Source organism: Bos grunniens, chromosome 1, assembly GCF_055505025.1.
Source record: "Bos grunniens cultivar Pamir isolate PY7600 chromosome 1, Bosgru_T2T1.0, whole genome shotgun sequence".
Lineage (NCBI taxonomy): Eukaryota > Metazoa > Chordata > Mammalia > Artiodactyla > Bovidae > Bos > Bos grunniens.
In genome coordinates this window covers 76885774-76909903 of record NC_141165.1, presented here as the reverse complement: position 1 = coordinate 76909903, position 24130 = coordinate 76885774, and the positions used below count along the sequence as shown (strand labels likewise).

Here is a 24130-nt window from a genome sequence, read left to right as displayed (position 1 = left end):
TTATTCATAATTTCCAAAGCTTAGAAGCAACTAAGATATTCTTCAGTAGGTGAATGACTCTGTGTTACATCCAGATAATGAAAGAGTCCTCAGTGTTCAAAAGAAATGAGCTATCAAGTTCTGAAAACTTATGGAGGAATAATAATTGCATATCATTACAAGAAAGAACCCAGGCTGAAAAGACTACCAACTGTATGATTCCAACTATACAACATTCTGGAAAGAGTAAAATAACAGCAACAGTAAAAAGACCAGTGATTGCCAAGGGGCTGGGGATGGGGGATTAACAGATGGAGCACAGAGGATTTTTAAGGCAATGAAAACATTCTATATGATACTATAATGAAGCACACGTGTTATTGTACATTTGCCCAAACCTGTAGAATATACAACACCAAAAGTAGACTTTCTGGCAAACTGCAGACTTTGGTTGATTCTGATGTGTCATTGTACTTTTATTAATCATAACAAATGCACTGCTCTGGTGAGGGATGTTGATAATGGAAGAGGCTATGCATGTGTGGGAGCAGAGGATATATAAGAAACCTCTGTATCTTCCTCTTTACTTTTGCTATGAACCTAAAACTGCTCTAAAAGGAGAAAGGGATGACAGAAGATGAGACGGCTGGATGGCATCATTGACTCGATGGACGTGAGTCTCAGTGAACTCCAGGAGTTGGTGATGGACAGGGAGGCCTGGCATGCTGCGATTCACGGGGTCACAAAGAGTCGGACACGACTGAGCGACTGATCTGATCTGATCTGATCTGATTCTTTTTTTAATTAATATATTTATTTAGCTGCATTGCATGGTGGCTCAGACGGTAAAGCATCTGCCTACAATGCAGGAGACCCAGTTTCAATCCCTGGGTTGGGAAGATCTCCTGGAGAAGGAAATGGCAACCCACTCCAGTATTCTTGCTTGGAAAATCCCATGAACAGAGGAGCCTGGTAGGCTACAGTCCATGGGGTTGCAAAGAGTCGGATACAACGGAGCGACTTCACACTCACACTCACTCACTCACACTCACTCATTGTGTCTTAGTTGTGGCATGTGAACTCTTAGTTGTGGCATGTGGGATCTAGTTCCCCGACCAGGCATCGAACCTGGGTCCCCGGCATTGGGAGCATGAAGTCTCAGCCACAGGACCAACAGAGAAGGTCCCAAAGCCTATTATTTTTTAATGAGCAGAAGATTTGAACTGGTGCTTCACTGAAGAATCTTTACAAATAGCCATTATGCACATTTGAAAAGTTCAAACTCATTAGTTATCAGGAAAATGTAAATCAAGACCAAGATGGAATCTCACTTCACACACACTAAAATATCTAAAACTAAAAAGACAAAATAGCTAAAACTAAAAAGACTAAGAATAAGTGTTGGTACCTGGAACTCTCCACTTTCTGCCTGTGGAAATATAAAATAGTACAACTACTTTGGAAAAGAGTTTAACAGTTGTTTTTTTTTTTTTTAAGTTAAACTTTCCTTTACCATTTGGCCCATAAATTCTAGGTATTTACTCAAGAAAAACAGCAATATACATCCACCAAAAAAAAAAGTATACAATTTCATAACAGATTTATTCATAACAGCCAAATACTGCAAAAGTCTCAAAGGGCCATCAACAAATGCCTGGATAAACAAATTGTGCTATATCCATATAATGGAATATTACTAAGCAATGAAAGAACTACTGATGCAATAAGTAACATGAATGATTTCATGAGGTAAAACTGTCCTGAATCTTGGCTTCCAGCACTGCTCACTTACCTTAGAAGTCTGCAGCTACTGTGCCCATGAGAATAGCAGTTCCTTTGATAAGAAAATGTTAGCAGGATGCCTAGTGAGTGAATGGTCAGCAAATCTCCATCAGAACACTTAACACTGTGCTGCTGGACAGAAGCCCACTCTCACAATTTTGTTTTGTTTCACTTTAGTTTGACAAGCTTGTTTGTTTTTGAGGACGGGTAGCATTTTAGCTCAAAACATGACTTTTCTGTATCATAACTCAAGACAATATTTTTCTCCAGTCACATGAACTTTACCTTTAAGTAGCTTTTCATTTTATTGCTAGGTTTGATACTTCCAATCTTTATAACTGCACATTCCTTTCATCTAAAAGAATTATTGCTTTTTTGTTAGTATTTAATGCATTGGTTTTCTTGAGTTTGATGCAAGAAATGACACATTCTTACCAGTCAGATCTGAATAATGCTGTATTTTTTTCCTTTGTTGAGTAGAGTGGAGGTGGAGGTGGGTGGGCGGTGATAGTTTTCTCTTAAAAATCAGGTTTTTTTTTTTCAACTTATATGGTACTTGTTTATTATATTAAAAAATGCTATATTTTCCCCCTGACTATCCCTGCTTTCTCACATATTGAAAGCACTCTTTCCTGTGGATCTCTCACTGAAAGTGATTTGGGTGGGACTAATTCATGCACACATTTCCCCTGACTCCTCTACTATTAACAGCAGAGGTATGTATATGCCCTTTAGATCACGGTAGGCATGTGACCTAATCAAGATAATCACTAAGTACAGAGTGGCTTGATATATATCCATCAGGAAAACAAATTTTTCTTTAGCTTTGGGATAGAGAGGTATAAGACTGACACAAGTAGAAATGTTCTTCAGCCATCTTCTCTGGTCTCACACAGGAAGCCAGGATTCACAGCAAGGAAGAACTTCATCAAGATACCGGGAGAAGCAGAGATTAGACTCATGACCATATCAGTGGAGCCCATGGATTTAAAAACTCAAGATGTGGGCTCAATCCCAGGGTCAGGAAGAGCCCCTGTAGAGGGAAATGGCAACCCACTCCAGTATTCTTGCCTAAAAATCCTGTGGATAGTGGAGCCTGGTGGGTTACACTCCATGGGGTCACAAAAGAATCAGACATGATTTAACGACTCAACAACAACAGCATGCTCTATCCCTGTAATTTTTGGTTACTTTACCAATAAATTCCTATTTTTGGTCACACTGGTTGGAATTGGGTTGTAACTGACAGTTTTGACAATAAAACAAAAAAGGAAGAAAAAAACAAGTACTGTTAACCACTGCTAATTACACAACTGAGAAAGAACTATTTTTTAGTTTTGTTTTAGTGTTTGTCTATGCATATTTATAATCATACACCACAATCTATGTATTTTTGACATGTCATTGGTCATGGGTGTAAAATATCTCATTATGCATCCAAACTATAAGGTTAACCATTCTTCCATTATTGAACACTTAGCTCGTTTCCAATATTTCTCCTTAATGAGTAATACTACAATAAATATCTTTGCACCTAGAGGATTTTGGGGGTTTTTTTGGTGTTTTTTTTTTTTTGCATTTAGGATTGTTCCCTTCACACATAATCTCAGAAATTTAATTAATGGACAAAATGTATGAACATTTTAAATGTCCATGATAAAATGTGGTAAATTTGTTTCCAAAGAGCTGTATAATTAATAAGCTCAGCAAAATTATATAAAGATGTCAAATTCATGTCTCCTTGTGTGTGTGTTAGTCACTCAGTCATGTCCAACTCTTTGCGACCCCATGGACTGTAGCTCACCAGGCTCCTCTGTCCATGGAATTCTCTAGGCAAGATTACTGGAATGGGTAGCCATTCCCTTCTCCAGAGGATCTTTCTGACCCAGGGATCGAACTTGGGTTTCCTGCGTTACAGGCAGATTCTTCACCATCTCAGCCATCAGGGAAGCTCTCATGTCTCCACATCCACATTAAATATTACCACTTAAACAAGTTTTTTGGTCACTTGGCTCATGGGATCCTAGTTCCCAATCATGGATTGAACCCAAGCTCCCTGCAGTAGAAACACAGAATCCTAACCAGGGAATTCCTTAAAACAATCTTTTATTACTTGTATAGTTGAAAGTGCTATGGTATAACTTTGTTGTTTCCATTTGCATCTATTAGAGAGAAAATGCATGTGCATAAATTTACTATTCATGTATTTTTTCCTTGTGGCTTGTTGCTTCATGTTCTTATCCATGTGCTCATTGGAGGTATTATGTCTCTCAATAAATTGTTTGATCTCTTCATATAGTAAAAGTATTAACATATCACATTTATTACAATAGCATCAAGTTTGTTGATTGCATTGTAATTTTGTTGAAAAAAATTGCCTTCTATTTTTTTTTAAAAAGCACAAGTTTAAAGCTTTATTTATCACATCTATTTATCTTTTCCTCTATTGTATCTTCTCCCATCTCAGAACGTCTCCTCTCCATTTAGAGACTTGAGAGTCACTTTTATGTAAATTTAGAGTGGTTTTTTTAATAGCTTTGTCTTCTACTTTCAGTTAATTTAATTATCTGATCTTTTGCAATATTTTTCAAGCATATATGAGGAAAGAGCCAAGTTTATTTAGTCTTTTGCTCTAAATAAGCAAAATGCATAAAACTTCTTTTATCACACATTCAACTTTTTAATCTGTCTGTCTATACTTAATGCCAGGAATACTCTAATTGCTATATTTTGTAACATGTTTTATCATCTGGTAAAGCTAGCTTCCAATTCCATCAATAACCTATTATTTTTAAAAATGTGTTTTTATATTGTCTCACCTGTATGTTCTTTCAGATGACCATCACACACACACACAAAACTAACAACTGAAAATTCACCAGTAGCAACAGAATAAGAAAAGGGATATAGCTACAAGCTATAAACTTCAAAGTGCGGCCATTGAGGAAAGAGACAAAACATTCTGATAGATCAAAGTACAGCTTCTAAGCCCACTGCAGCCTCCACCATGACTGAACCCAGAAAGAAGCAGATTAGACAAATTCCTGAGATCTCTCACTAATACTCCCCAACCTGTGGTTAAACAGACTCAGGAGGTAAGGAAGTGGCTCAGAGAAACACTCCTCAGAGTATAGATCCCAACTTCAAGAGCTCAACAGAAACAGGAAAGGCCCCAGAGAACTATCAGGAATCCAGTGGTATCCTGAGAATAGGATGTATGGCTAACAAGATGGATCAATTTCTGGTACCAGATATGCAACATCATTTCAGAAGAGAGTAAAACCCAGGTTACAAAGACCTCACACAGCCCCAGCAGAAGTCTACTCTTACTCTTTCTGCCCTCAGTCTCCAAAGAGTGGATAGAAAACAGCTTTTAGCTCCACCCTATAGCTTGGATGTGAGACATGCAAGTGTCAGGGACAAAAGAAGTCATGGAAGATTCATCCTCCCTGCCTCTGAGAGGTCTGAAGCTCTTGAAAGACCTGCCCATGTTCAACACAAGCAAGCACCAGTCAGGTACACTGCAGAAAAACAGAAAGAGAAACCCAGTGTGCCAAAGAGGAGCCGAGAACCCAGTCTGGGAGAAAAAAGCATATACCAAGAAAAAAAAACTTTTTTTAACTTCCTGTGGGTGCCTGTTCTATGGAAGATTGTGATAAGAATGTGAATGACGTAAGACAGATCTCAAAGATAAGAAGTAAAGCAATAGTGCGTACTGGACACTGTTAAGTGAGAAGACTGAGAATAGTACAGTCATCCTTGTTTTGTACCCAATTTTGATGGAGATGCATTTTGTGTTCCACTATTTTATTATAACGCTGGACATTGTTTTGAATGTGTTATTCTTTATTATGTTAAGGAAATAACATTGTATTTCTAATTCATAAAATGTTTTTAATACCAAATGGTTGAACATTGACTCAACCTATTTTAGCTGGCATAAAGAAACTCTTTTGCAAGATCTTTTTTTTTCTTGCATCACACTTACAAAGAACCTCAGTGCAGTCCTCAAAACTTGTCCACATAAATGATGAGTGAGACATTTCATCACATTTCCTTTTAACAGCCAGACTCTCTGTCATATAGCAAATTCAGTGACTCATTTTTCAAATCCAAGTTTTTCCACTACTGTTATTTACATGACTGCTGCCATTAGGGCTACAGGATATATAAATACCCTATCCTCCAAATGTTTTGAAATTCGGAAGAAGAAAGGAGTAGGATTTGGATTCACTCTTTCTACAGGCATGAGCTTTAGAATCAGGCAGCTCTGAGCATGAATCCTTGCTCTACAGATTACTAGTTGTGGCTTTTGATCACACCTTCACCAGCTTTCTTATCTGATAATTAGGTCTATGCTATCTAATGTACAGGGTGTCATAAATAAATAAATAAATAATATTTATTTATAAATATATAAATAAATAAAAGAATGTGTTTCAAGCAAGTACATAAAAATGATGACTTGTATTATTATTGTTATTATTTTTTTAATTATTATGTGCTTGCCACATAGTGTATGCTTAATAAGTGCTTACTGAATGAATAATCTCAAGAAAAAATTCAAAGATGAAATAGAAAGTCTCTTCCCATAATAAATTCCCAAGCTAGGAAATTAACTGCCAATAAAATAAATATAAATGAAACTTGAGTTCTAGGTTTTATTTCATGGGCCCTAATGACTTAAATTTGTTACCCTGTTACCAAGTGGGCTTCCCTGGTGGCTCAGTGGTAAAGAATCCAGCTGCAATGCAGGAGACGCAGGATATGTGGATTTGATCTCTGGGTTGGGAAGATCCCCTGGAGGAGGGCATGGCAACCCACTCCAGTATTCTTGCCTGGAGAATCTCATGGACAGAGGAGCCTGGCTGGCTACAGTCCATGGGATCACAAAGAGTCAGACACGATTGAAAAGACTGAGCACACCTGCATGCTTGACCAAGTATTCTTCCTAACTAGACCTCAGTCTGGAACCTGGGCACAGTCATAGACTAATTCCTGATCTCTTATACTCTTCAGATAGAGATAGCAGAAATAGCAGAAATCAACCCAAGCTAGCTTAAGTTAAAAGAGAAAATTATGCAAAAATCCAGGAATTGATGCCTCAAGTGACCGACGCATGAGCAAGTATACAACTGAATATCAAAAAGGACTGGAACCAATAGGACCTCCCTGGTGCTCCAGTGGTTAAGAATCGACCTGCCACATAACCAGCAGCCCAGAAAACCCCCTCTATGCTCCCTCCTACTTGCTCTCCTTCCCTCCTCCTCAAAGGTAACTCTATCCCAGCTTCTAAAAGAACAGATTTGTTTTGCTTGTTTTTCAACTTTAAATAAATGGAAGCATGTGCTGTGCTGTTCTTAGTTGCTCAGTCGTGTCCGACTCTTTGCAGCCCCATGGGCTGTAGTCCACCAGACTGGGATTCTCCAAGCAAGAATATTGGAGTGGATTGCCATGCCCTCCTCTTTGGGATCTTCCCAACCCAGGGATCAGACTCAGGTCTCCTGCATTGCAGCCGGATTCTTTACCAGCTGAGCTACCAGGGAACCCCAATGGACACAAACCATTAAAAAAAAAAAAAAAGAATCAGTCTGCCAATGAAGGGGACATGGGTCCAATCCCTGGTCAGGGAGAATTCCACCCACCTTGGGGCAACTAAACTTGAGCGCCACAACTACTGAAACCCACGTGCCTAGATCCAGTGCAACGAGAGAAGCCACCACAATGAGACGTTCACATACTGCAACTAGAGAGTAGCCCCTACTAGCCATAGCTAAAGATAACTAAAGATATCCATATCCTTTATCCATAGCTAAAGATAGCCTGTACACAGGCAATAAAGACTCAGAGCAGCCTGAACTAAAATTAAATAATTTTTTTTTTTAAGTGGAAAAGCTTCTGGGAAACAGAGGGTGCTCCCTCTCTCTCTCTCTCTCTCTCTGACTTTTAGTTTTGCTTCTCTCTCAGCCTGTCTTTTTCTCTACAGCTGGGCTGCTTCTATCTCTAGACCATGGGGCAGAAGTTGGCCACCCCGGAGTCTCAAATCTACACATTTCACACACATCCTAGTTCATTGCTGGAGGAACTCTGGATGGCCCAGCTTAGATGAAGCATCTGGTTTGGTCCCTTTTATGACCTCCAGGAGAAAGGAATTAGGCTAGGCCCACAGGGTTGCCTGAAGGGCAGGGCACGGGGGTGGCCCCAGCACGTAGGGAGAAACGGAAGAACACCCAGCCGGTGTCCACTACACTCAGTCAAAGCTGAAGGCTTGACCTGTTTACAGCCCGAACTTAACTGACCCAAACTGAACTGCACTTTAAACCTTGAGCCTGGCCCCAGAATTCCACTTACACTGATCTTGCGAGGCACTCATAATGAGTAAAGGGAAGTGGTCTCTGCATTTTCATTTCTTCCCTTTTGGGAAAATGTGGTTTTTACATAGTGAATTTCATTCAAGATCATGTTTACGTGCTGTAAAATACCTGAGTGAGAACTGAAGAGATAAAGGGAGAAATCAAGTTCTTTCTAAATCTTACTAAAAACCTAGGTGTTTCCAAACATTCCTAAGGAAAGCACTAAATCAAACTGCTGAATTGGAGGTAAATATTTCTGCTTTGATCCCTTTGGTGGAGTCAGGCTGACTCCTTTTGCTTCTGCACAGCATGTGATGTAGTCTCATCAGTCACTCCACGCACAGAAAGAATCGGAGGCTGGGTTATAATCAAGACCTCACCTGACCCCAGCCTCCCCTGGCCAAGGGGTGTTCAGTACCCTCCACATTCTTTCTTCAACAATGGACTATCTCAAGATTGGACTTATTTTCTTTGACTTCCATCAATGTCAGGGTAATTTATGTGCCTTCCTGGGGCTCCTGCCATCACTCAGTTCCTGCCCTTTATCTTTCTTCAGGACTATACTGGGACATGGGGTATCTGGCACCAGCCAGGATGGATGTGTGTGTGTTACTCGCTCAGTTGTGTCCAACCTTTTGTGACCCCACGGACTGTAGCCTGCCAGGCGCCTCTATCCAGGGAATTCTCCAGGCAAGAACACTGGAGTGGGTAGCCATTCTCTTCTCCTGGGGATCTTCCCAACCCAGGGATCAAACCTGAGTCTTCTGCAGGCAGATTCTACCTTTCCCAGTGATTACAACCCAAAACTCTAAACACAATGCAGAAAAACAAATCTGAAGAGTCTAAAAAGTAAATAGTGGCAGACAGATTGAGGGCTGAAGTCCAAGCTTGAATAACAACTCATAGCCTGGCTGAGTTTTATGGGGGTTTCTCCTTCTTTGTCTCATGGATTTGACCTGAAGGCAGGCCAAGTCTTGGAATTGTGTTTTAGGCATGTTGGGAGAAATCACCATTTCCAGGAGAAATCACCTCTTGCTGAGACCAGAAAAAGCAATCCCTGCATAACAGAGAGTGTAAGAGAAATCCCACTTTTAAAAATATGCTTTCTTTTCTCTTTTTTCTTCCAGCTCTGCCAGGATCAGCCCCAAGCACTGCCTGCATTGCCACAGCAACAGCAGCAACACAAGCATCTAAAATTCACTCCCTCCTCCAAAAATATCTCTCTCTCTGACCAGAGAAACCAGTGAAATGGACCATGCTATTCAAAGAGTGTGGGTAATCCTTATTTTCTGTAGCCCACCTTTCTTTCTTTTCTCTTGCTGCTTTATCCCCCTCAAGATAGCCTAAGTCACACAAGACTGCACAGTAGTGCAAGAATATAAAATTCAGAGAGAACCCTAGTTTCCTGGCAATAAGAATCAGGGAAAGGAGGGTCCCTGGGGGCTGGAGAATATAGGGACATGCCAGAAAGGAAAGAGCTGGAACAGGACCTCTGCTAATTATGTTTGGGACCCTCCCTAAGTACCAGACTCAACCCCCAGTGTACACATGCAGAACAGACCAAGAAAAGCATAGCAGAGGCTTCAAGAATTAAACTACAGGGACTTCTGTGGTGGTCCACTGGCCAAGACTCCTCAATCCCAATGTAAGGGACTTGGATTCCACCCCCGGTCAGAGATCTAGATCCCCTTTTAGTGCTGAAACTAAAAGATCCCACAGGCCACCGTGAAGATTGAGATCCAGCGTGCCACAACTAAGACCCGGCACAGGCAAATAAATATTTTTAAAAAAAGAATTAAACTACTAAAATCCCAGACCAAACTCTGAGTGGTACATGTGACAGATAGCAAAGGCTTTAATCTACCACTCTGGTAACGGTCCAGATTTTGCTTTAAGGAAAATACTCCTTCTCCAGCCTGAGCCATAATCAATTAGGCCAATAAATATGTTACATCCTCCTGACTCCAGTGACTGGTCAGAGATGAGCACACAACCCAGCCAAAGCCAATGAAATGCAAGGACATCTTATCTGTCATTCACAAATTAGAGTTCTGATTAACACAAGGTTTACCCCTCTTCATCCCTCTCCAAACCCCATGTCTTCTCCAAAAATGAAAACAAAAGATCTGTGAAATAAGTGTTCTATTTTTAATGCTGGATAGTATCTTTACTTGTAGAAAATAATGATATACAAGCATTTTAAAAAATTAAGCTTTATATGTAAATATCATAATTGCCTAATGAATAGTCAAAAGGAAATCATTCAGAATTTAAAGCTGCAAGCAAATAGCTAAGTTTTCCATTTCTATATTTATACAGAATGCTATTAGCTCTGCTTTTGCTAAAATCTTTGAAAAGCATCACTCATCTTTATCCCGAGAGGATGTTTACCCTCATCAACTATCTGTAATTCCTTTTTTTTTTTTTTTTGAGGAATATTTAACAATTCAAAGTACTTGTATTTAAGGTGTACAGTTTGATGATTTGATACAGACATACATTGTGAAGCAATCACCACAATCAAGCTAATTAAAATAGTCATCTCAGTTATCATTTTCTTTTCTTCATTTTCTTTCTTTTTTTAACACTTCTTAAAGAGCAAGAATAGATTCAGGAGGCCCAGGTCTCCCCTGGCCGTGTTGGTGCTCTAAGAAAGAATAGTTTCCAACTCCTTTCATGGGCTTTGCATTGCAGGCTCAAGCTACTTCCTTAAGGGAAAATTCTTTAAGTGTTCTGGAAAGCACAGTCATCCCTAAACTCAGTGGAAAAGATTCAAGCCATCCAGTGGAACAAAGATTAGGAGTTTAAAATCAAGGAGTTCCTAAAATAAAACTGTTTTTGTAGATAGGGATTGGTTATATGGAGAGACAGAAATGGAGTTAACTCTGGGTAGATAGGAGGTTCCAGAGTTTGATCTTCATGAGGCATCAATCAAGGACCTGCAAGGGGATTCAGGGTGCAGGAAGCATGATCCTCTGTGGGTGATTATTCCTGGCCTGCGGGAGGATGTCTTACAGACTCAGGCCTCTCATCCATGGTGACACGTGGAAGAGCACAGGGGCCCAGGTGTGAGGAAGACTTGCGGGAAAGAAGAGATATCACATCAGAGAAGCTTTCCAACCTGGTGGTCTTGAGGAATAGGGAAGGTCTGAACACGTGGAGATGGAGTCAACTTTCTGGGTCAGAGAGAAGGGTCTGAGGAAAGACATAGAGAAGAGGAAGTATAGAGTAGTCCAGCTGGAATGAGACCTAGTCATGCAACCACCTTCTCTGAGGGAGTGCTTCAAAGGAAAGGCTTAATGTGTGGTGAAGGCCAGTTCAAAGGTCCTCAGATGAGTTGGTTGGAGACCCCTACCAATACTCTACCAAAAGGCTATATAGTCCTTAAAACAGACACCATATACTGGAAAAGGTCCACACCCCTGGGTTGGATTTCTAACTCTGCCACTTAATGCCTGTGTGACTTAGGCATCCTCAGAAATGCAACTGTAAAAAAGAGAAGAATATTGTCCTGTGTACTTCATAGGATTGACATGTACATAAGGAAAAACAGCAGGCACAGAATATCACTGTCAAATACTTTCTTGTAGTTAGTTATCTTGTCATGTATATGAAACTCCCCAGTAAATGTTATCATCCTTCCATTACCACTACACAACAGATCCTTGAGGCCAGGGGACATGTCTTCTTCAAGACTGTCCTGGGAACATAGTATATCATTTCTTAAAAAAGGTACTTGATCAATGAATAAATGAATGATGTTCAGAATCCCCTCAGCTAGATAATAAAATTGGTCTCCTAACTACAATGTAGACCTGTGGACTGTTCTTTCACTTTGTGCTGCTTGGCCCAATGGAGACTCTGAGTTAATGGTGCTCATTCAACAATGTTATGGTAGAGAAGGAAGCCTGTGAAGGTGGAGTCATTGACATTATCTGCATAGACCCCATTGTGATTTTCACCCTCGTACACCTGGAGCCAGACTTGGTCACCCTTCTCCAGATAGAGGAGCACGGAGCCAGAGGCCTGGTCCACGTTCTTGTCCTGGAACTGGTCGTGGGTGAAGAGCAGGGCCTTGTCATTCTTGTAGAGGCTGACCTTCACATCCTTCAGGTAGACAGTAATGTGGTAGGAGAAGTAGTACAGCCCAGGAATATTGCAGAGGAATTTGCCAGTGGTGCCATCATAGTGGTTTTGCTGATTGTAGAAAATCTTGGTAAAGCGAATGGGAACATTGGGGACAGTGACCTGTCTCTCCAGTCCCACACTGAATGCTGAGCGGTATACATAGGCACTTTCTCCAGGTTCTCCCTTTCTGCCTGGGGTTCCTGGAAAGCCTCGGGGACCTTCGATCCCAGTGATTCCAGTTTCACCAGTGTCACCCTTAGGACCAACAAGACCTAGAGAACAAGAAGACCTCTGTGACCCAAGGAACAGAACTCCTGTTTAGGTTGGTTTCAGCCTAAAACACTGTCCCCGTGGCCCCTACCTACAATATGCTTGACTTACAGAGCAAGGAACCAACGAGAGCTCTCAAAAGGGACAGCCATAACCTTCTCCTCCATATCCCCCCATAACACAGGCTCCCATAAATTCCTCTCCAACTTTATCTTCAGAAGTCTCCATCACAGACCCTCCACCCTGCCAGTACTTTATGTGCAGGCTCAACCAGTCGTACATAGGGGACTTTTCTGTCCCATCTGTCTAGGTTGCCCAATACCCATCCTCCAAGGTCTCACTCAAGCCCCACCTCCTCCTGAAAGCCTTCATTGTCAGTCCAGGTCTGCATCCAGGGCATTTTCTCTCTATTCCACTCTTTGGGTATTTGTCCGTATTCACTTTGGCATATTTGGAGTAGACCCTCTGGTAGTAATGTCTAACAGTCCTGTGCACTAGGGCAAGAGTTCTCCAAGAAAAGGACTGTGACCTGCAGGAGGTCCCAGTAAGTGTGGTTGAATGCCACTGGATAGAATGGGAACTAAGGGGACATTAAGGAAAATAGGAGTATAAGCAGACTGAGAATAGGGATGGATGAGGCTGAGATGGGAAAGAGGATGGGGAAGGTGGTGTGGGTAGAACAGAGCCAAGGGTACTTGGTTTTAAAGGGACCACGTGTGTTCACCCCTAGAAGGCCAATCCATAATTCACTTTAAGTTGCTTATGGGTCACATCAAAAAGCTTTGTTTCTTCCCTGCACAAAGGCCTTAGTCAGTAACTATTGCCCTCTCGTAGTTTTAGAAGACTTCCTCTACCCAGGAGGAGTCTGTGATGGGAGGATGTGAAAGTCTTTATTCTTACCTGGATCTCCTTTCTCACCCTTCTCACCAGGGGTGCCATCTCTGCCATCCCGGCCTGGGGTCCCGTTGTGGCCAGGATGCCCTGGAATGCCTGCCATCCAACCTGCGCAGGCCCCCTTGGGCAGCGGGGGATCTTGCATGTTGTCCTCGCCATGACTGGGTAAGGCTAGTAGCAGTAGAAGAGCTCCCTGCAGCAGCATCCTGAGCCCTGGAACCCAGATACACGCTGTCAGCCACAAAAGAGCAACCCCCACATGGCTCCCCTGTCAGGATCCGAGCAGGACTCTGGCCAGCTCTGCAGAGTTTGCCTCAGACCCGCTCCCTCAACACTCACCTCTTCTGGAAAGACTTCTGATTCTTCCAGCCCACCTTGTGCTCTCTCTGACCTGAAATTTTCAGTGTTTAGCCTTATTTTGTAGGTGTGATCTCCTTTCTTCCACCACCAGTGATGGTGAGACAGCACTCCTCCAATTCCTCAGATCTGAGCACAGTATGAGGAATGGGGAAAGCTCCAAGAGTCCATTTGTCAGGACTCTATCCCTTGGGTTTTCCAAGAATGATGACTCAGATCATTCCATTCAACTCCCACTTCCCTCTCTTGGCTCCCTCCTTTTTCTTCCCTTTTCCTTTTTTCTATGTCTGTTCCTCCTCCTTTCTCTCCCATTCTCTTTCTTCCTTTCCCCATCTCCTGGGCCATATGTTAGACATTTGGCTTATTACACACTTGCATGCACACATGCTCACACACACACAACTACACATGTACACACATACACACACACACACACACACACAGCCTTGGTCAGACAACCAGAGATACACTGTCCCATGAGACTAACCACTGACCTCTGCCTGTGCAGCCCCTTAGCTGCACCCCCTCACCTGCATGATCCCTACATGGACTTCAGGTCACATGGGCTGTCCTCTCTTTTAGGAAGTCCTCCCTGTCCTCCTCCCCCATCTGGAAGTCCTCAGCTGTTCCTCCTCTGTCCTCTCCCAGAGCCGTTGCTTATCTTTCACAGCACTGCTTGCCCTGTACTGTAATTTTATTTGTTCACCCATTAAGCACACCCACAGGGGCGGGGGGCTGTTAGTTGCACAGTCATGTCAGACCCTTTGCAACCCCATGGACTGTAGCCCACCAGGCTCCTCTGTCCATGGAATTCTCCAGGCAAAAGTACTGGCGTGAGTAGCCATTTCCTTCTCCAGAGGATCTACCTGATTCAGGGATAGAACCTGCACCTACTGCTTGGCAGGCAGATTCTTTCCCATCAGAGCCACCAAGAAAGTCCCACCAGTATAAAACAAGGACTAAATAAATACTTTTGTAGAAAAAAAAAAAAAAAAGGAAATACAGAGAGAGGAGGAAAGGAGGAAGGAAAAGAGAAAGGAAGAGGGAAAGAGAATGGAGTGCACTTAGAGTATGCATTCTGGAAGCCCTGAGAAAAATTTCAAGGGGCAAAGTTGGCCAACGGACTCCCTGTCTCAGAACCAGCCCTCCATATCCCCTCCTGAAAGACAGTCCTTGCATGCACAGGGCCTCTGGTTCCCCTCAATCCCTGCCTCTGTTATTAGGTTACTGAAAGCACCAGACAGAGAAACTGGTCCTAGGATCCTGGATCACAGGCATCACTGATACCCTCTGTGGAGTCTGAAATGTAGCAAATCCCAAGAAACTGACTCTAAACAAGACATGGTCCATGTGTATTTTTTTACCCTAAAGACTCATTTTTTTCATCAGTTTGCTTGTCTCATAGATTTCACAAAACTTCCAGCACTGAATTTGGCTTCAGGAGGAAGTTCTTCTATGAGGGATGCAGAAGAATCCCTGATAAGTAATCTTACCCCCAGAATTGTGCATTGTGTCTGGAATCCCACCTCGATGGCCCATCACCAGGAGCTCTATCATCATTCAGTCAGTGATGCCATCCAGCCATCTCATCCTCTGTTGTCCCCTTCTCCTCCTGCCTTCAGTCTTTCCCAGCATCAGGGTCTTTTCATATGAGTCAGCTCTTTATATCAAGTGGCCAAAGTGTTGGAGTTTCAGCTTTAGCATCAGTCCTTCCAATGAATATTCAATACTGATTTCCTTTAGGATTCACTGGTTGGATCTCCTTGCAGTCCAAGAGACTCTCAAGAGTCTTCTCCAACACCACAGTTCAAAAGCATCAATTCCTCAGCACTCAGCTTTCTTTACAGTCCAACTCTCACATCCATACATGACTACTGGAAAAACCATAGCTTTGACTAGATGGACTTTGTCAGCAAAGTAATGTCTCTGTTTTTTAATATGCTGTCTAGGTTGGTCATAGCTTTTGTTCCAAGGAGCAACTGTCTTTTAATTTCATGGCTGCAATCACCATCTGCAGTGATTTTGGAGCCCAAAAAATAAAGTCTCTTGCTATTTCCATAGTTTCCCCATCTATTTGACATGAAGTGATGGGATCAGATGCCATGATCTTAGTTTTCTGAATGTTGAGTTTTAAGCCACCTTTTTCTCTCTCCTCTTTCACTTTCATCAAGAGGCTCTTTAGTTCCTCCTTGCTTTCTGCCAGGGTAGTGTCTTCTGCATATCTGAGGTTATTGACATTTCTCCTGGTAATCTTGATTCCAGCTTGTGTTCATCCAGCCCAGCATTTCACATGATGTACTCTGCATATAAGTTAAATAAACAGGGTGACAATATACAGCCTTGATGTACTCCTTTCCCAATTTGGAACCAGTCTGTTGCTCCATGTCCAGTTCTGTTACTTCTTGACTTGCATACAGATTTCTCACGAGGCAGGTAAGGTGGTCTGGTATTCCCATCTCTTTAAGAATTTTCCACAGTTCATTGTGATCCACACAGTCAAAGGCTTTGGTGTAGTCAATAAAGCAGAAGTAGATGTTTTTCTGGAACTCTCTTGCTTTTTCAATGATCAAACGGATGTTGGGAATTTGATTTCTGATTCCTCTGCCTTTTCTAGATCTAGTTTGTACGTATGGAAGTTCACAGTTCACGTACTGTTGAAGCCTGGCTTGGAGAATTTAGAGCATTATTTTGCTGGCTTGTAAGATGAGTGCAATTGTGTGGTAGTTTGAACATTCTTTGGCATTGCCTTTCTTTAGATTGAAATAAAAACTGACCTCTTCCAGTCTTGTGGCCACTGCTGAGTTTTCCAAATTTGCTGGCATATTGAGTGCACTTTAACAGCATCATCTTTTAGGACTTGAAATATCTCAGCTGGAATTCCATCACCTCCACTAGCTTTGTTCATAGTGATGCTTCCTAAAGCCCACTTGTCTTTGGACTCTAGGATGTCTGGCTCTAGGTGAGTGATCACACTATCATGGTTATCTGGGTCATGAGATCTTTTTTGTACAGTTCTTCTGTGTATTCTTGCCATCTCTTAATATCTTCTGCTTCTGTTAGGTCCATACCATTTCTGTCCTTTATCGAGCCCATCTTTGCATGAAATGTTCCCTTGGTATCTCTAATTTTCTTGAAGAGATCTCTAGTCTTTTCCATTCTATTGTTAAGTTTATTCATATATATAATTATACATAAACTTATATATATGTATGCTCAACTTTCATACACACAAACGTGTGTGTTCATTAAAAATAGTAAGATAAATAATTTGGAAACTACAGAAAATAAACTAATCCCCATTCCCAAGAATCTATCTGCTTATTTTTAAATGTAATGGAAATAATATTTTCCTAGAAATTTTATTCTCTAATTTTTGCTTTGCAATTTTCTAATTTTTGTAATCATCATTTTAAATGTGTGTACTAGTCCATCAAGTGGATATAACCAGAGTATATGTCAACATTTCCTTTTTATTGAAGTATGAACATACTTTCATTTTGAAACATTTCATACTTTCATTTTGAAACATTTTTAAATCTAACAAACATCTTTGGCACATAGCTTATCCCTAAACTAATATTTTGCTAGGACATAATCCCAGAAGTAAAAATTTTGTACCAAAAGATATGAACATTTTTAAGGCTCCTGATACATATTCCCAAAGTATAGTTTGTCATGCCGTTCCACAGCAGTGCATCAGTGTGTATACAAAAAGCCTGTCTTAAGTGCACTCCCCAACTTTGAATATAATCATTGCAAACAGTTTTGTTGATCTTAGTTTAGTGAGCAAAAGAAATGGAACCTCACTGCTTTGATAATTAGTGAGTTGTACATTTTATTAAATGCTTATTTCCTAATTTAATGTCTTCATTTTTGATATCTGTTAGTGTTCTTTATCAGTTGATTCATTAGGGATACAATGAGCTTTTTGAATCAGTTTTTGTGAGCTCTGTATATCAGCCCTTAGTCATGTGTCCTATGATTTACCTCTAGTGTAAAGATTATTTTCTGTTTTGCTTATCCTGTTTCTTATGTGACAGAAGTTTTAGTTTTAGGGTTTTTTTTTTAAGTTTTAGTTTTTATATAAACAACTCAGTTGATTTCTTTTTTTTTTTTTTTTTTGGCTTCTAAGTGTTAAACAGTCTTTATCCATACTAGGATTTGGTAAGTACTTTATTTCCTTCTCTTTTATTGTTTGGTGTATTTTAAATTTCACTCTTTAATCCATTTCTGATATTTTGTGTTGGGTAAGCTTTGATCTAAGATAATCAAGTGATTTCTTCCTATTTGATGACTAGCTGTTTAAAAGACATTTATTTAATACTTTTGCTCTCTATTGATCTACTGCATCATTTATCAAATATCAAGTTCTAATATCATCTTATAAGTAAAGCAAGAATTGAGAGTGTGACCTGCAGGCTGAGAGGAGAGACAAGCAACACAACCAGTAGGTGCGGATAGAGACAGAGGCTGCCGCCTGGTGGATGAGTCCCTAGCCAAGGCTCTCTTATCATCAGCCTGTACCTTTGTCCCCCTCTACTGGATTTGGAGGATTCAAAGTTATTGTTCTCAATAACTGCCGGAAATAAATGAAAATGATAGTTTAGGCTTGTGCTTTGTCCCTTCAGTCATGTCTGACTTTGAAACCCCATAAACCCCTCCAAGCTCCTCTGTCCATGAACAATGGAGTAGGTTGTCATGCCCTCCTCCAGGAGATCTTCCGTAACCCAGGGATCAAACTCAGGTCTCCTGTGGATTCACCTGCTGAACCACCAGGGAAGCCCAATTTAGGCCAAGATGAGCAGAAAGAGAGGAGTTAGCTGCAAAGCCAAGAAGAGAAGCCAAGAAGAGATCAGTCAAGTCCCATTTGTGTTTAAAGAAAATACTTGTTCTAAGACTTTATGTGTTGTCCAACCTTCCCACAACTTGTCACCTCCATCCTTTTCCTCTACGGAGTTAGAAGTAAAACTCCTATGAAGACTACCAAGAGGCTCTGTGCTTGCTTTCTCCAGAAATGAAGAAGGCTGAGTTCTTTTCCACAGAGAAACAGGAGGAGAGAATCCAGAACACGAGAACTGGTGGAGGCAGCTACAGAGGGCCCCACAGATGCAGGGTCACTGGGGGCTTCCTCCACATCATTGAAAGGACTGAAAGATCAGGTCTCCTGGATTCTCTGGTTCCTCCTCTTCTTTTAAAAATCAAGATTCTATTTTCCCAGCTCAAGGGAAGTGTTAAGGAACAATCTCTCCTCTCATAGGGGCAATGAGTCTGGATTCCATGACAGTGACAGGTGATGGAGGTAATAGAAGGAGGGAGGGAGGGCAGATGGGCACACAATCCTAGGATGTTTCTGCTGTGAAGAACAGATTCTGACTAAAGAAGAAGGTTATCGTCTAAAGTTCTGGATGGAAAAAATCATCAATTGATAGCAATTGAAAGTCAGTGCAGAGATGCTGAACTTTCAATTTATTTTAAAACTGTGTGTGCTCCCTATTTAAATATAGCAATTATTACATTTTGATTTTGAAAGACCTCTCTTTCTAAAGGGGAAAACATAACTAAATAAAACTGTAATCTAAGACTAAGTTCTAAGGCTCAATTGCACCTATAAAGAAATCATTTACATGGGTCATGAAGCTAATCCTAATACCACTTATAATTCTTTGTCTTTGTAGAATGCCACTTCTAAAGTCCTCACTTCACTTATTATCTCACTTAATTTTCACAACCATTTTGAGAGACAGGATGAGGTAAAATAGAGAGCACATGTTCTCTGACCTCCGTGCGTGGGTGAAAATAATTTGTTCTTCCTTGTACCATGTTTCAGGCATATGCTTGTTGGAGGATTAAAAAGCACAATCTGGGACTTCCCTGGTGGTCCAGTGGCTAAGACTCCGTGTTCCCAGTGCAGGGGGTCTGGGTTTGATCCCTGGTCAGGGAACTAGAACCCACATACCTCAACTAAGACCTGGCACAGCGAAATAAAAAAATTTTTAACCTAAGAAAAGAATAAAATAGAAGGTACAATCCACATAAAGTATATAGAACAGTGCCTGGCACGTGTCAGTGCTCAATAAATGTTATCAATGACTATACCCATTCTAGAGATGAGAAAAGTGGGTTTCCAGGAAGTTAAGTGACTTGTTCAGGATCCCAGAGATGTTGAACAGCAGAGCTGGAAATCAAACTGTGATCTTCTGAAGCATAATGCTGGACACTTAGGCATAGTCCAAATAAGGAAAACAGCATCAAGGTCACACATTTGCCTGCTAATATTCCACTCCATTGGATGGGGGATAGAAGAGAGAATAGTGTGAAGAAACCCCAGGTCATGATCCAGTGACCTGGCTTCTAATCTGAGCTCCATCATTAACTGACCGGGTGACTTACCTTCCCAACCCACCTCCCAGACTTCGTGTTCTATGCAAGCAAAGCTGATTTATTAATGAGTTTATCCTTACCTATTAATAGACTATTTCACAATACTGTTGTGAGAACAGGTTCACTTAAAGTATGAAGAATTATTTTATAAACTTGTAAAATGTTCCACACAAATAAGTAGTCATGTCCGACTCTTTGCCACCTATGGACTGTAGCCTACCAGGCTCCTCTGTCCATGGGATTCTCCAGGCAAGAATACTGGAGTGGGTTACCATACCCTCCTCCAGGGATATAAGTAAAGAGATGCAAGCAAATATTTATGGAGCACTTGCTGTGGACCACCCTTTGTACATCCACTCCCCTTTAATCTCATTTCACCCTCACGACTACTCCAGGGGGTCAGGACTCAGTTCCAAGAGAAAGCTGAGGACCAGAGAAATTTAGTAACCTCCGCTCAAGGATAAGAAGTATTGGCCAAAAATTTCATTCAAGTTTTTCCATAAATCTAAATGAACTTTTTGCCAACCCAGTGGAAGTGTGGAGAGGTGCATGTTGAAATCCAAAGCCTGGGTTCTTTCTACCGCACTAGCTTTCATGGTGCACTGTGTACAGGTATGGATAAGCTTGCTTTCAAAATTATACAAGGGGATGGGCCATGATGTTCTCTGGATCCTAAAGGTCCATATTATAGTCCCTCATTTTCATTTAAGAGTATGAGAAATTCCACTTTGACCTGCTGGAATTTCAGCAACAGCAGCAGAATCTTGTGAAATGCATGGAGTCTCCTCTGGGACTGATAGGAGACAGAGTAAGATGGGGGAGAGAGGTCACCAAAGCCAATGCCAACTCCTCCAACAGGAAAGGGCATTAAAGCACAGATCGCAGAGTCCAACAAAACTGAAAGGGACCCCAGAAACCATCTCACCTCTGCCCTGCTTGTACAAATGGGAGGCTAAGGGGGAGGAAGGGGTGCATTGTTAGATCCTCATAGGATTTCCCTGGTGGCTCAGACAGTAAAGTGTCTGCCTACAATGTGAGAGACCCAGGTTTGATCCCTGGGTCGGGAAGATCCTCTGGAGAAGGAAATGGCAACCCACTCCAGTACTCTTGCCTGGAAAATCCCATGGATGGAGGAGCATAGTAGGCTATAGCCCATGGGGTCGCAGAGAGTTGGACATGACTGAGCGACTTCACTTTCTTTCACTTTCATAGAAACCAGCTCCCACAGTAGCACCTCCCATCACTATGCCATTTGTTATTTGTTTCAATCTTTACTCCATGAAGCAAAGAAAATATCCCCAACTTCAGAGATGGGGAAACTGAGAGATTAAGGAGAAGATCCCCGAGAGATGCCATCACATTATGACTGCCTCAAAAAAGGCTTCTCAGACTCAGTTCCTTAATCTGCTAAATGAGTTCATGTAAGATGAGGAACATGAGAACACTTTGAAGTTGGTAAGAGTATTTTGCAGTATAAATTGCATAAGGCAGTTTTAAACTATATTTCATTTAATCCTCCTCATTAGCGTTGTCTTTGACTCCACTCTACAGAGGAATCAGAGGTTTGAAGAGACCAAGATACTGGCTTAAGAGCATGCGACTCTTGGGCTGAATTAAATGAGATTGCTGTCTTTAAAGGTCAAAAAATGGTAGAATATTGGCAATTTTACCTGGTACAATCTAATGATAAATGGCAGAGCCAGAAATCAGCTAGGCTCTGCCTGGCACCCAGGAGGGTGACCTGAAAGCTTTCACTCAGCATCCTCATGCCCGCCCCCCCCCTCCCCACATGCACTCATACACACATACACACTCATCTCTCTCTCTCTCTTTCACAAACACACACACACACACCTCTGGGACCAGTCTCTCTCCACATGAAGGAATTCCTAATTAAACATTCTAGTGTCCAAAGCTTCTACCTCCCAACCTCAGCCAAGAGTCTGCAGCCCCTGGCCCCCCAGCCTGACAGGGAGTAAGAAGGAAGTCCGTCCCCACAACCGCCAGAAGCCAGTCCTCCGTCCCTCTTTACAAATCCTCAAGAATGAAGGGAGGGAGGCAACGAGAACAGCCAATGAAGCTTCAGGCTCCCTTCCCACTGCTCATCTTCAAGAACAAAGCTGACACCCTCATGCTCCTTTGCACATACTCTGCCAGCATCAAGTCCCCCCTGTTCCCAACCTTGTCGGGAAGAGCTGACCTTACCCCTAAGAACAGGAATCCCCAGGAGTGAGGTGGTTGCACCCGTCCTGAGGCTTGATCTGAACACCAGAGTCTCCCCAGACCAGGGACCTGCATCCTCAGACACACAAGGCCAGCCTGACCTTTAAAATCCCTTCCACTCCAGCCTCTGCATCTATGGCCAGAAACAGCCAGGATGCCTCAAGTGCAGCCCTCCCCAGGGCAGGCAGGACTGGGCTTGGTAAGGCTGGACAGATCATGATTTCTGTCAGAAGGTGTCTGCTACAAAAAAGATTTTTCATAAGTTTCCAGTAGATGCCAGGCTGCTTGCTCACCTTACCTCTTTTGAACTTCTTCATCATCCTGTGAGATATCCCCACAATGGTGTAGATAGCCATGTGTTTACAGACACCCCCCAAAATCTATAGATAAGGACCGTGTCTCATCCATCTTTGTATCTCACAAACCGCACCCAGGGTCTGGCCTGTAAAATCTGCTCAATAAATACTGCTGAGTAGACTCCAGTAGCAGAGTCGGACTCCAAACTCAGTCTGAGGTCAGAGCTCAGGCGTTCCCCAAGCTGCTTCTTCATGTGCTTCTTTCTCTGCCCTACTTGGTCAGCTGAGAAGTGATGTATCATCTTCTCCTCTCATATAATTGAACTTTATTGCTGGACCATCTCTCCCACTTCACTGACCCCAACCTTCTCTTTGGTTAAGCATCTTTACCACAGAGTGAACTGGACAAAATTCAGGATGGTCCCAGACATTTTGACCAGAGGCAACAGTCCCTTTTCTCTTGGAGCTCTGGGGAAATCGAGGCAGAAGCCCAAGGCTTGTTGGCCTCCACCAGTGCTGCCCTGACTGAGGTTTTGCCTGTATCCCTCCCCACCCTGCTAACAGGGCAGCCTGGGCACAGCCCAGCCAAAGGCTCCATGGTAAGGACCCTTCACCTCCAGCCTAGAACTTGAATCAGTCGTCCTTACCCTCAGGTGTGGAATCAGAGCCACAGACTTCAGTCAGGGTGGAAGTAGGAGGCGATGGCGCAGCCTCAGCAGCTCGGTACTCATGGGGACAAGCAGCCCCCGCCCCACCGCCGTCCCTTCCCATTGGCCAGCACAGTGAGAGCCAGAGACCAATGGGTAGACACGTGCCCCTGGCAGCTCCTTTGGCTTGCCACCCCAGGGAACCTGGTGCAACCCAATTCGGGCTTGGGATGCCAAGTAGAGCTGCAGTCATCATACTTATGTCTCCAGGCTTTGGCCTTTATCTTTGCCTCTTACAACAGCGACAGAAGACGGGACCAAGGGTCAAGATCAGAAGCAGGAAAACAAAGTATTTCTTCATGTAAAATGAATTGCCTGGTGGTCTGGGGCACCAGTTACCACCATCAGCTCCCACTCACTCTACATGACAGGGAACTGCAGTATAGCAAGAAATACAATACATCCTTTCCTCTCTGGCCTGAACCCCAGACTGGGGAAAGATTTTGCATGCTAATTTTGAGGACTGAGGTGAGGGAACATTTCTGGGGTGGTGTGAGGCAGAGCCAGATTAAGATTATTAAAGGCCTTGGGTTCCAAATGATTTTGAAGCTCCAACCTGTATGTGATTCAAATTCAATATATCAGAAAATAAACACTAACTAGGAGAGATTGGGCTTCTCAGGTGGTACAAGTGGTATAGAACCACTTTATGCCAATACAGAAGACACAAGAGACGTGGGCTCAATCCCTGGGTCAGGAAGATCTCCAGGAGGAGGGCATGGCAATTCACCCCATTATTCTTGACAGTAGAATCCCACAG

The 24130-nt window shown here is 42.3% G+C and overlaps 1 protein-coding gene across 1 annotated transcript; it reads right to left on the bottom strand.

The window, feature by feature from the left end:
• Positions 1 to 10241: 10241 nt before the first annotated feature.
• On the bottom strand, positions 10242 to 23366 carry ADIPOQ (adiponectin, C1Q and collagen domain containing). The gene is made up of 3 exons (XM_086398431.1): positions 23311 to 23366; positions 13413 to 13619; positions 10242 to 12514 (listed from the first exon to the last, which is right to left on the bottom strand). Exons 2-3 carry the CDS (start codon positions 13609 to 13611, stop codon positions 11991 to 11993), a joined length of 723 nt encoding a protein of 240 aa, XP_086254557.1. The 5' UTR covers positions 13612 to 13619; positions 23311 to 23366; the 3' UTR covers positions 10242 to 11990.
• Between the last annotated feature and the right edge of the window lie 764 nt (positions 23367 to 24130).

Bases quoted from the DNA above. Each gene is read 5' to 3' on its own strand.
- ADIPOQ (XM_086398431.1), bottom strand. From the start codon at position 13,611: ATGCTGCTGCAGGGAGCTCTTCTACTGCTACTAGCCTTACCCAGTCAT. The intron at 12,515-13,412 runs GTAAGAATAAAG...CTTGTTCTCTAG, and splicing joins GGGTGAGAAAGGAGATCCAG to GTCTTGTTGGTCCTAAGGGT.